We start from the raw sequence: 13,161 nt of genomic DNA, 5'->3' as shown, positions 1-13,161 counted from the left end.
GAAAGAACCGGAAAAATGCAGCAAGTCTGGCAGCAACAGTGGAGAGAGAAACCGAGTTAATGTTTCACGCCCAACGTAACTCAACCTCAGAACGAGAGGGGGAAATGGGATGGGTTTGATGCTGGTAAGAAAGAACGGAGGGTCAGGGAGAACGAGAGGGAAAATCAGGGATTGGTTAGAGAGCGGGTGAGATTAAATGACAAAAATGTCCTAGAACAAAAGGCGAAGGGAGAGGTAATGGTTGTAATAAAGACACAAAGCATTGGTCCAGAGTAAGTGTTAATGGCAGAATAAAGGACAGCTCTGTCTGGAAGCAAAAAAACAGGAAAACAAGGACTTCAATGCGGATAAATGTGTAGTGGTCCATCTTGGCAGGTCCAATGGGATGCAGGAGTACAATATCAAGGGTAGGAGTCTTAGCTGTGTTGAAGAGCAGAAGGATCTTGGGGTCCGGGTCCATAGGACTCTTAAATCGGCCTCGCAGGTGGAGGATGTGGTCAAGAAGGCGTATGGTGTACTGGCCTTCATTAATCGAGGGACTGAGTTTAGGAGTCGGGGGGTAATGCTGCAACTTTATAAGACCCTTGTCAGACCCCACTTGGAGTACTGTGCGCAGTTCTGGTTGCCTCAGTACAGGAGGGATGTGGAAGCTATTGAGAGGGTGCAGAGGAGATTTACAAGGATGTTCCCTGGATTGGGGGGCATGCCTTATGAAGATAGGTTGAGGGAGCTAGGTCTCTTCTCCCTGGAGAGACAAAGGTTGAGAGGCGACCTGATAGAGGTTTATAAAATGTTGAGAGGAATAGATAGGGTGGATTCTTGGAGGTTATTTCCCAGGGTTTTATTTTACATGGTCTCCCCAATGTATGCTACGACAACGGATGAATGAACATCGCTCGACAATCACCAGGCAAGACTGTTCCCTTCCTGTTGGCGAACACTTCAGTGGTCACGGGCATTAAGCCTCTGACCTTCGGGTGAGCACTCTCCAAGGCGGCCTTCACGACATACAACAGCGCAGAGTCGCTGAGCAGAGACTGATAGCCAAGTTCCACACACATGAGGATGGTCTCAACAGGGATCTTGGGTTCATGTCGCACTATCTGTAACCCCTGTGACTTGCCTGGGTTTGCAAAACCTCACTCACTGTGCTGTCTGGAGACAATACACATCTCTTTAACCTGTGATCAGTGCTCCTTCCACACACATTGTCAGCCACTTTAGGACTTGAACAGCAGGTTAGGTGTAAAGATGCGCATTCTAATCAGTAATCTCTGAACTGTCTGTGCTTTATATGCTCTGTCTGAGGCCAGAACTCTCCATTCACCTGACGAAGAGGGAGTCCCCTCGAAAGCTTGTGAGTTTACTATCAAATAAATCAGTTGGACCAAAACCTGGTGTTGTCAGACTTTTTACTGTGTTTACCCCAGTCCAACGCCGGCACATCCACATCATGGGTTCAGTTCTCCAGCTCCTGTCTGCAGACTGACAATAAAACCAATGGGTCTTATGGGGGTGTTGGGTCCTCCAGTGGGTGTTTGTGAATCCTCCCAGGGTTTCCTTCCCAGAGATCAGAGTCCTCATTGATTTGAGGCCAAAGTGAAACCTCTTGTTTATTGTCCCCCTCCCCCGTCCTCTGATGTGAACCATCCTCCAATTGCTGAGCCAAAATGGGGCCGTTAACCTGGGTCTGTTCCCAGGATCCACAAAGTGTTTCCAGACCCGCCCAGCCACCGCCTAACGCTGACTCCGCTTTTCCGGGACAAACCAGCACCAATGACACTGCGCATGCTCCACATCACAATGCCCGGGAACTGATTGACGACAGATACGGACCAATAGGAAGAGGGGGCGGGGCTGGTCCTCCAACCAATCGGAGTGAATGAGGGGCGGGGCTGGAGTTCACCGTACGGAAGGAATGCACATGCGCAGTCAGCAACGGCGTTTGTGGCACGCGCAGTGTGGGTGACCGCATTCGGAGCGAAGTTCCTCTGTCTCATCAGCAGCCGGTAAGGATGGGGAAACATAGAGGGAGCAATGGAACCGGCGGATGGACGTAGAGGGTTTCTAAATACCTGGTGAAGGCCTGAAACCTCGAATATGAGCCCGTAGGTCCCGTGTTTGCAGCTTCCGGTCTTTTTTCGGAGACGAAGCTTCGGTTAACGGCCGCCATCTTGATTGAGCAAGGAGCAGAGCGCATGCGCTGGTGTCTTGGTGACGCAACCATCAGTGGGTGGGTCTTTGTGTTTCTGCTCCCACCGGGTCCTAGTGCTCGGGATGCACTGGGCCATGAGTAACAGGTTTTCAAACAGCTTCACCCACTCCCAGGCTGCACCTGACATTTGCAGCCGGGAGAAGTTTATGGGTCATGTACATATTCAGTATGAGTGGTTGCATCACTGTATAGTTTCCTGAATCAGGCTTTTGTACTCGTTGGAGTTTAGAAGGATGAGGGGGGAATCTTATTGAAACTTACAGGATGCTGTGAGGCCCTGGATAGAGTGGACGTGGAGAGGATGTTTCCACTAGTAGGAAAAACTAGAGCCAGAGAGGGCACAACCTCAGGGTAAAGGGACAATCCTTTAAAACAGATGAGGAGGGATTTCTTCAGCCAGAGAATGGGGGAATGTGTGGAACTTTGCTGCAGAGAAGGCTGGGTCATTGAGTGTCTTTAAGACAGCGATAGATAGGTTCTTGATTAATAAGGGGATCAGGGGGTTATGGGGAAAAGATAGGAGAATGGGAATGAGAAAAATGTCAGCCATGCCTGAATGGTGGAGTAGACTCGATGGGCCGAGTGGCCTAATTCTGCTCCTATGTCTTATGGTTGTTTTGGTTACACTTCTGCCCCAGGCTGTTTATGTTTACATAGAAATATACGTAGAAAATAGAAACGGAAGGAGGCCATTCAGCCCTTTGAGCATTCCCTGCCATTCATTATGGTCATGGCTGATCCTCAGATTCAATTCCTAATCCACCCCCCACCATTAAATCCCCTTAGCCCCAAGAGATATATCTATTTGAAATCAAGTTGTACTTCCACTTTTGAGGAACGGAGCTCCAAAGATAGCATTAACAACATAACCCAAATTATTTACCCCACTAATCTCCCTAACCTACACATCCTGGGGGGAAATAATGGATAATTTAACATGGTCAATTCACCTAACCTGAATATCTTTGGACTGTGGGAGAAAACTGGAGCACCCGGAGGAAACCCACCCAGACAAGTGGAGAATGTGTAAACTCCACACAGACAGGTAACCAAGGCTGGAATCGAACCCAAGTCCCTGGCGCTGTGAGGCAGGAGTACTAACCACTTTGCCACTGTGCCAGTCATGTAATTCTTTATAAACTAATTTTACAAGAAATAGAAGAGGGGGATTTGCAGTCTGGACAAACAAATCTCACGTCAGACAGAGTGAAGCAGTTCATTGGGATTTGTACATCTGAAGGGATTTAATTGTCCATCTCAGTTGGAAACTGGTGAGAATCTGTTTCCTTTCTCCTCCTGTGGGAAGGGATTGATACAGCTGGAAAACATGCTGACACGACAGCGAGCTCGCAATAGTGAGAGTTCATTCACCTGCTCCGTGTGTGGGAAGAAATTCATGTGTTCGTCCAACCTGCTGGCTCACCAACTCAACCACATTATTCAAAAGCCTCTTCAAAGCTCTGACTCTGGGGAAAGCATTGAAACCTCTGAGGAACAGGCCCAACAGCAGCTCCTTCACACTGCCGAGAGACCGTTCAGCTGCTCCCACTGCGGGAAGAGGTTCACTCAGTCCTCCCGCCTCGCAGAGCACCAGCTCCTTCACACACACGAGAGACCGTTCAGCTGCTCCCACTGTGGGGAGTCATTCAGTGACTCAGTGCATCTCACTGAGCACCAACAAGTTCACACCAAGGACAGGCCATTCAGCTGCTCCCACTGTGGGGAGTCGTTCAGTGACTCAGTGCATCTCACTGAGCACCAACAAGTTCACACCAAGGACAGGCCATTCAGCTGCTCCCAGTGTGGGAAGAGATTCACTCAGTCCTCCCACTGCACCGTTCACCAACAGGTTCATTTTCAGAAGAGACATTTTAAATGCTTTAAATGTGAGAAGACCTTCAAAAGGAGGATTAGTCTGCTGATACACCAGGGCACTCACACTGGGGAGAGGCTGTACGTTTGCCCTGTGTGTGGGAAAGCGTTTCCTTCTTTACAGCATCTGCTAAGTCACCGGCGTATTCACACCGCGGAGAGGGCATTCATCTGCTCTGTGTGTGGGAAGGCTTTCACAGAGTCATCCAGCCTCCGGAGACACCGCCGCACTCACACAGGGGAGAAGCCGTTCTCCTGTTCCATTTGTGGCAAAAGATTTGCTCAGTTTTCCTACTGCAATCAACACCAACACATTCACTCTGATAAGAGACCTTTTCAATGCTCAGAATGCAATAAGAGCTTTAAAAGAAGTGATGATCTGCTGAAACACAAACGCATTCACACCGGGGAGAGACCGTTCCTGTGCTCTGTGTGTGGAAAGAGATTCGCTCAGTCGTCTGGCCTGCTGAGGCACCAACGCATTCACACCAGGGAGAAACCGTTCACCTGCTCTGTGTGTGGGAAGGGATTCACTGATTCATCCTATATGCTGAAACACCAGCGAGCTCACACTGCAACAGAACCGTTCACCTGTTCCCTGTGTGGGAAGGGATTCACTGATCCATCCCGCCTGCAGAGACACCAGCGAGTTCACACTGGGTCAAAACCATTCAACTGCTCCATGTGTGGGAAGGGATTTAATCAGTATTACAGCCTGCTGAAACATAGACGACGTCATGTGTGACCCACAAAGCTGGATTCTGTTGTTCCTGCACCCTGAGATAAACAATAACAATTGGATCAATAGGGGAGGCAGTGACCCAGTGGAATTATCACTGGGCTCAGGGTAAGGCTCTGGGGACCCAGGTTCGAATCCCACCACAGTCGATGGTGAAATTTGTGTTCAATTAAAATCTGGAATTAAAAGTCTAATGACAAACCTTAACCATTGTCAATTGTGGTAAAAACCCATTTGATTCAGTAACGTCCTTTAGAAAAGGAAAGCTGCCGTCCTTACCTGGCCTGACCTACATGTGAACTCCAGACTGACAGCAATGTGGTTGATTCTCAAATACCCTCTGAAATGGAGGGCAGTTAGGGATGGGCAAGAAATGCTGGCCCAGCAAGTGACGCCTACATCCCGTAACAATGAATAACAAAATATTCCAGTGGCCCTATTCCAGAGCCACTTAACCCTTTTGGTGATCTCCCAGCAGCTGTATATTTTGCTTTTGTTTTCAATTAATGTTACCCCCTCACACAGAGATATCTGTCTCGTGAGTTTTATATTGTCTATAGTTGAAGACTATCTCAAATTGTCAAATTACCCACAAGACTAGTCATAATTTGGAAATTTGTAATCGATGATGTGTTTAAGTGAAATACACCTCAATTTCTTTGTTTCACGTCATGATTTGTATACCTGTTCTGTATGTTTCCTCTATCCAGCTTGTGATTTGCCTGTCTGGGAAGTATTTCATCGGATGATATAAAGAGAGATGCAGTCTGGTAACCCACCCTATGGTGACACTGATAACAGTTTTTTTCAAGAGGCAGTGCATAGAAAACTATCTTCTGTCACACACTGTCCTGCATTGGCCTCGAATGAAGATGACATTTTGCTGTTTAGGATTACCTGAAACTCGTCAGTGACAGACCAGTTTATGCGTGAAATCGCCGCGGTTCTCCGCATTATTCACTCAGGTCTCTGGATTTTATCATGAAAAGGCAGAGATGAATGTGTATTTAAACGGATGGGTCACTGGGTGGCAGAGTGGCTCTTTCACTGAAGGGTCTTGAGTTTAACCACATCCCACAGGGAAAAATCCCAGCCTGGGAAAGAGGGGAAAACCGTATAATACGGAAAATGGGGTGGAGTTGATGGGTTTTGAAGAGAAAGGAATTAATCCAAGCCAGAGTTGGTTAAAATTTCATTCAATATTTATTTTAAAAATTCAGAGAATATTTTACAGCGACATTTGTTTTAAGCTGGAAAAGTGAACATAACGATCGAGCTTCACATTGAGAACAGGACACATGCACAGGGAATCCATCAATATTTGTACATTTGGTACATACACCAGAAAGAGAAAACAGGATCTTAATAGAGCAATTATCAGATGCGAATGAGGAATGAGAAAAGTTTCTTAATTATACATGATATTTAAACTATTAACCACAATTACATTCTAACAAAAATGCCTTGTACATTTCACACTGGAAACTGAAATAATGTCTATCATTACCTCAATTACAGATTCAGAATGAGAAGCTGAGAATTTTTTTTACTGATAGTCACTGAGAGCAGATATTGTATCTGTGTCATCCAGAGATTTTGATAATCTGTGGTAAATCTACTGATTTACTTGATCTGTAAAAGAAAGATACAATATTGAAGCAAATGTTTATGATGCGGGACATTAATGTTGGAGTTTTTTTAATCAGTGAAACATTGAGAGATGTTTCAAATACATTCTGCCATTGTGAAATGTGAGTGAGTTGAATCATCTCACCTTCACCAGAGTGATGGCAGTGCTGTAGAAAATGCTTAGGAAGAACAGGACGATGAATGTGGAAGCGGTTGTCCAGATGTTGCTGTTATCATCCTCATTGCTTTCAATCCAGATGTGATCGGTGAAGTCTAGGGGATGGACACCAGGAAATGAAATTAGATTACTTTATTGATCCAGGGAATCTTATTGTTATTTTTCTTTCCCCGTTCTCCTTCATAAACTGTTAATGTATTCTCTGTATAATTTTCAATATATATCTACAATTAAGTTCAGGGCACTCAGTAGCCGATCTCCATAATTATTTTCACAGCTGATCTTTCTTTACATTCCTTGGGCAGTCCATGTCAGAAGGACTGAAGATGTTTTCTTGAGTGTCAGTTCATTTTTGAACATTTCATAGCATTGAAGAATGTTATGACTGATATGGAGGAACGTTCACTGATCAATGATTGTTTTCACAGATGTTTACTGATCTGTAAACAGTGAATGTTGCTGTTTAAGAGCCGGGATGTAATTTCCGATCTTTTCTCATTGATGGTGGAAATGCTTAGTAGATCATGAGATTAAATTCAGTTTCTCAATGTGTTTATCGATGCAATTTGTATTTGTGTGCATGTGCATGAGAATCTCGTGGTCTGCATTAACATTTGGTCCTGCATTAATGTGTGTGCATGAGGGTTAATGAACATGTTCATTTTCTTGTGCTTGTTGATTTGTGTTGTTGTGTGTGTGTCTGTATATTTTATTCGGCTGACATTGTGGATGCATGGCTCTTATTGTGTGAAGTCGATAATATTTACTAATGTCATTCACAATGTGTGCATGTGTTCATGCCTACTTTAATATGTTAATTTCTGTCACACGGGGATGGTTTCCTTCCCATTCTGTGTGAGCCTGTTTCTCAGTCTTTTTGTGCACATGTCTGTTAACATATTAGTGTCTGTATATCCGTGTTGATATCTTCATAACGATGTTTGTGTTTCCGTGTGTAGCAATGTGTGCTATGGTGTTCTGTTCTATTTGAGCATGGTAATGTTTTGCGTGTAAAAGTTTGACTCTCTGGCCATCTGTGTGCAGTCTGTTAATGTGTACATATGTATTTTCCGTGTTTGAGTGTTAATGTGTAGAACATTACGTGTCTCTGTATCTATATTCCTGTCAGTGTGAACATCGAATAACATGCATTCATCTGAATGTATGTATGTGTTTGTGTATGTATGTGGATCTGCATGCATGTGCTTCTGTCTGGAATGTGAATATGCATGTATCTGTTTGAACTTGGATCTGTGTACCTATTTGCATATGTTTATGCGTGTGTTGTACTTGTGTGTTTGCATTTCTGTGTGTGTGTGTGTGTGTGTTTGTACATATTTGATTATTTACGTGCATGTTGTTTTTCTGCCTGTTTGTACAAGTTCATGTCAATGAGTGCATGTGTATGTGTGTGTATGAATATGCATGTGTAAGTGTGTGTGTGTGTGTGGTGAGGGAGAGAATGAATGTATGTGTGCCTCTGTACATTTGTGCATGGAAGTATTTGTGTCAGAGCGTGTGTGTGTGTGTGTGTGTGTGTGTGTGTATTTTTGTTCGCGTATGTGTTGCCCATGAGTGTATTTGCGTGAGCGTGCTTGTTTGTGTTCATTTGTGTATATCTTGCATGAACTTATGGTGTATGAATACATATTTGTATGCATGCATGTTTCTCTGTGTTTTGTGAATGTATTTATGTGTGTTGTGCACGTGTGTGCCTTTGTGTTTGTACGTGAATGTGCTTGTCCGTTTTTCTATATGCCGCCCCTTTTTTTAAATGACTAAGCTAGTCCCAATTGCCTGCATTTGGCCCATATCCCTTGATAGCAATCTTACTCGTAACAGTCTAAATGTTTTTCAAAAGACAAAATTGCACCCGCCTCGACTACTACCTCTGGCAACTTGTTCCAGACACTCACCATGCTGTGTCTGAAAAGTCACCCCTCTGGACCCTTTTGTATCTCTCCCCTCTCATCTTAAACCTATGGCCTCTAGTTTTAGACTTCCCCACCTTTGGAAAAAGATATTGACTATCTAGCTGATCTACGCCCCTCATTATTTTATAAACTTCTATAAGATCACCCCTAAGCCTCCTATGCGCCAGAGGAAAAACATCCCAGTCTATCCAGCGTCTCCTTATAACTCAAACCATCAACTCCCAGAAGCATCCTAATAAATCTTTTCTGCATTCTTTCTAGTTTAATAATATCCTGTCTATAATAAGGTGACCGGAACTGTATACAGTATTACAAGTGGTCTTACCAATGTCTTGTGCAACTTCAACAAGACGTCCCAACTCCTGTATTCAATGTTCAGACCAATGAAACCAAGCATGCCGAATGCCTTCTTCACCACCCTGTCCATCTGTGATTCCACTTTCAATGAGCTATGAACATGTACCCCTAGATCTCTTTGTTCTACAACTCTCCCCAAGGCACTACCATTAACTAAGCCCTACCCTGGTTCGATCTATCAAAATGCATCACCTCGCATTATATTAAATTCCATCTGTCAATCGTCAGCCCACTGGCCCAATTGATCAAGAACCCACTGCAATCCAAACTAACCTTCTTCACTGTCCACTATGCCACCCACCTTGGTGTTATCTGCAAACTTAGTGATCATGCCTCCTAAATTCTCATCCAAATCATTAATACAAATGACAAATAACAGTGGACCCAGCACTGATCCCTGCGGCACACCGCTGGTCACAGGCTTCCAGTTTGAAAAACAACTCTCTACATCTACCCTCTGGTTTCTGTCATCAAGCTAATTTTGCATACATTTAGCTACCTCACATTGGATCCCGTGAGATTTAATCTTATGCAACAACCTACTATGTGGTACCTTGTCAAAGGCCTTGCAAAAGTTCATGTAGACAACATCAACTGCACTGCCCTCATCTACCTTCTTGGTTACCCTTTCAAAAAACTCAAACTTCTGAGACATGATTTTCCATTCTCAAAGTCATGCTGACTGTCCCTAATCAGTCCTTGCCTCTCTAAATGCCTGTAGATTCTGTCTCTCAGAATACCTTCTACCAGCGTACCCACTACAGATGTGAGGCTCTTTAATGTGCATCAAGGTAGAGAAATCCCCAGGGCCTAATGAAGTGTATCCCAGGACATTGTGGGAGGCTAGGGAGGAAATTGCAAGTCCCCTAGCAGAGATATTTGAACTGACATCCACCGGTGAGGTGCCTGAAGATTGGAGGGTGGCAAATGTTGTGCCTTTGTTTAAAAACAGGGAAGCAAAGTTGTGAGACCGGCCAGTTAAGCAGAAAGAAACTCACTGACCCTCCCACTTCAACTGTCAGAGTGGACATATTTCAGTGCTGGATGTGATTGACAGCAGCAATAACAGCAGAATCCACCGATTGTAATCAATTATGAACTCGCTGGTGTCTCAACAGGGTAGATGACTGAGTGAATCCTTTCCCACAGTCAGAGCAGGTGAATGGTCTCTCCCCAGTGTGGACTCGTTGGTGTCTTCTCAGGTTGGACAAATCTCGGAAGTGCTTCCCACAATCAGAGCAGGTGAATGGTCTCTCCCCAGTGTGAACTCGCTGGTGTTTTTGCAGAGTGGATGAATCTTTGAATTTCTTTGCGCACACTGTACAGATGAACGGCTTCTCCTCAGTGTGAATTCGTTGGTGTGTCAGCAGATGGGTTGAATTTTTGAATCCCTTCCCACAGTCAGAACAGATGAATGACCTCTCCTCGGTGTGAACCTGTCGGTGTCGCATCAGGTTGGATAACCATCTAAACCTTCTCGCGCAGAGAGAGCAGCTGAATTGTTTCTGGTCAGTGTGAACTCGCTGGTGTGTCTGCAGGTTGGATGACTGAGTGAATCCCTTTCCACACTGAGAGCAGGTAAACGGCCTCTCCCCAGTGTGAGCTCGCTGGTGTGTCAGCAAATCAGATAACTGATTGAATCTCTTCCCACACTCAGAGCAGCTGAATGGCCTCTCCCCAGTGTGAATTCGCTGATGTGTCTGCAAGTTGGATAACTGAGTGAATCCTTTCCCACACTCAGAACAAGCAAATGGCCTCTCCCCAGAGTGAACTCGCTGATGTATCTTCAGGGTGGATGAATGTTTGAAACCTTTCCCACATGCTGTGCAGGTGAATGGCCTTTCCTTCATGTGAATTCGCTGGTGTGTCAGCAGGTGGGATGAATTTGTGAATCCCTTCCCACAATCAGAACAGGTAAACGGCCGCTCCCCGGTGTGAATACGTCGATGAGTTTCTAGTTTTGAGGGGGTTATGAATCTCTTTCCACAGTCCTCACATTTCCACGGTTTCTCCGTGGTGTAGGTGTCCTCGTGTCTCTCCATGTTCAACAATCAAATTAAGTTTCCGCACACTGGACACACATAGGGTCTTCCCTAGCTCCAAACGGGAATGTTTTTTCAAGCTGTGTAACTGGTTAAGGCTGGAACAATCAGTTCAAAGTGTGTGTGCTGATGCTTTTCGAGTCTCACTGAGAATTAATAACTGATGAAGCTGATAGAGCAGACAATTATTTCTCCATCTAGATTCAAAGGCCACTGATCTTCACTTTGCAATGAATCAACTGAAACTTTCAGATCCTGATGCAACGTTTGGTTTGAGATTTCTGGCTTAAATCCTCATTTCTAACATCTGTAAAAGAAGTTGACAAAAGTAATCAGCGTTAGTACAGGATAGACATTCAGAACAGGCAATTCTAGTTTCTCTGGAGCATTTTTTCCCCCTTTCATTCCCCAAAAGCTGTAAGTTTCCATCTCACACATTGAGAGGCAATTCCCTAGTGGTATTATCGCTAGACTATTAATCCAAAATTCAGCTAATGTTTGGGGACTCAGGTTTGAATCCTGCCACGGCAAATGGTAGAATTTGAATTCAGTACAAACATGTGGAATTAAGAATCTATTGATGATTGTGAAACTATTGTAGATTGTCAGAAAACCCCATCACTAATGCTTTTTAGGGAAGGAAATCTGCCATCCTCACCTGGCATGGCCTACATGTGCCACCAAAGGCACAGTAATGTGCTGATTCACATTGCCCTCTGAAACGCCCCAGTAAACCAATCGGTTCAAGGGCACTGAGGGATGGGTAATAAATGCTGGCCAGCCAGCAATGATGTGGAGATGCCGGCATTGGACTGGGGTAAATACAGTCAGACAATTCACAACACCAGGTTAAAAGTCCAACAGGTTCATTTGGTAGCAAAAGCCAGGGATGCCCATATCTCATGAATGAAGAAAAAATAACTCTCCTTCCATTCTCATTCTGCTGGATATAATACTGAGCCTCCACAGGCTGATTGACAGAGCTGGGCCAAACTTTCCAGAGTCTACAACCTCCCTAGATTCACTTCCTTTCCCTTTCGTTGCAGCAAGTCAGCAATTCCTCCAGAATGAGAAGAAATAGAAAGTATTTTACTCACAGATGTTGGTCTCTTTTAGGTATGGCTTGTTATCCAACTGACCAACAAAAGAGGACATTTCAGTCTGTCTGAAGTTCAATCTGCATTGTCACAAAGATCGCGCTCTGATTGGCTGGAGGGCCACAGTCCTTCCGGTCCTCCAACTCTTCCCATTGGTCAACAATTCAACGTGAAGGTCAGAGGGTGGGCTCTCCCCCGGAACATGCGCAGCCCCCCTCCCTTGGACATGCGCAGTCCCGGGCCGTGGGGGAGGGGGAGACCACCGAGCGGCTTCTCGCTCTGGCCGGAGCCGCTTGTCTGGAAACCTTGGCTCGAGGAGGGGCAGGGGGAGGGGAGCAACGGGTGGGGGCGGGGCTCCCGGGTTCACGCAGGCCCCGGCCTGCGCACAGGGACCCGCAGCCGTCACCGCGGAGCAGTGATTCCTATTGGTTGTTTCAGTGATGGCTCCGTTGTGACGTCACAAAGCGGAAGTTGGCCGGTGATGATGAAATTGACACAATGTCTGAGATCACCACTTGTTGCTCAGATCCCCTTTTCAGCCCAGTGCAATTTGGAGCACACTGTTAATTCACCGGCTGCTGGGTTACAGGTCCCTCACAGCTCTTACCACAAATTCATGATGAAATAATTTAAATAATGCCTGAAAACACTTTACTTCTTGCTCTGACCCCTTTTTCAGCGCAGTGCTATTTGGAGTATACCATCAGTGCATTGACTCTTGGGTTGCAAGTCCTTACAGTTCTTATCACAAATTTATGATGAAATAATTTAAACAATGCCTGAAAACACTTCTTCATCATCAACTATCTACCACTGTTTCTTGATTGATTACAGCTTCGGGTATCTCAATCACTGAACACCAGCCAGTCCTGGAATAAGTTTAATTCTAACTCATTCTAAGTAAATATTCTCACCCGGCCCTCTGTTGAGACCCTGCTAAGCAGCTTTAATGGTTCATTGTAGCACAAACTGAGCAGTCATAGGAATGTGGTCAAGATAGTCCAGTCTCATCATGCCTCACATTCAATCTGAAGTCCTTCAGTTATGACAGAATATGTGCCTGTATGTAGCTGTCTTGGCTATTGTCAATCCCGACAC

The 13,161-nt window shown here is 45.1% G+C and overlaps 2 protein-coding genes across 2 annotated transcripts in view; one reads left to right on the top strand and one right to left on the bottom strand.

The window, feature by feature from the left end:
• LOC145362417 (uncharacterized) overlaps positions 1-13,161 on the bottom strand; it is a 1,142,232-nt gene that overhangs the window by 1,106,635 nt on the left and 22,436 nt on the right. The window contains exon 4 of the mRNA XM_080218454.1: positions 10,025-10,960. Coding sequence (XP_080074580.1) covers positions 10,025-10,960 — 936 coding nt within the window. The remainder of the gene's footprint in view (positions 1-10,024; positions 10,961-13,161) is intronic.
• LOC145362583 (uncharacterized) lies at positions 3,385-4,984 on the top strand. Its single transcript, XM_080218584.1, has 2 exons — positions 3,385-3,913; positions 3,998-4,984. The coding sequence occupies exons 1-2, from the start codon at positions 3,543-3,545 to the stop codon at positions 4,830-4,832; spliced, it is 1,206 nt and encodes a 401-aa protein (XP_080074710.1). The 5' UTR covers positions 3,385-3,542; the 3' UTR covers positions 4,833-4,984.

This window comes from Carcharhinus amblyrhynchos, unplaced genomic scaffold (assembly GCF_965287045.1).
Source record: "Carcharhinus amblyrhynchos unplaced genomic scaffold, sCarAmb.v2.hapA scaffold_38, whole genome shotgun sequence".
NCBI lineage: Eukaryota > Metazoa > Chordata > Chondrichthyes > Carcharhiniformes > Carcharhinidae > Carcharhinus > Carcharhinus amblyrhynchos.
This window is presented reverse-complemented; position numbering and strand designations above follow the sequence as displayed.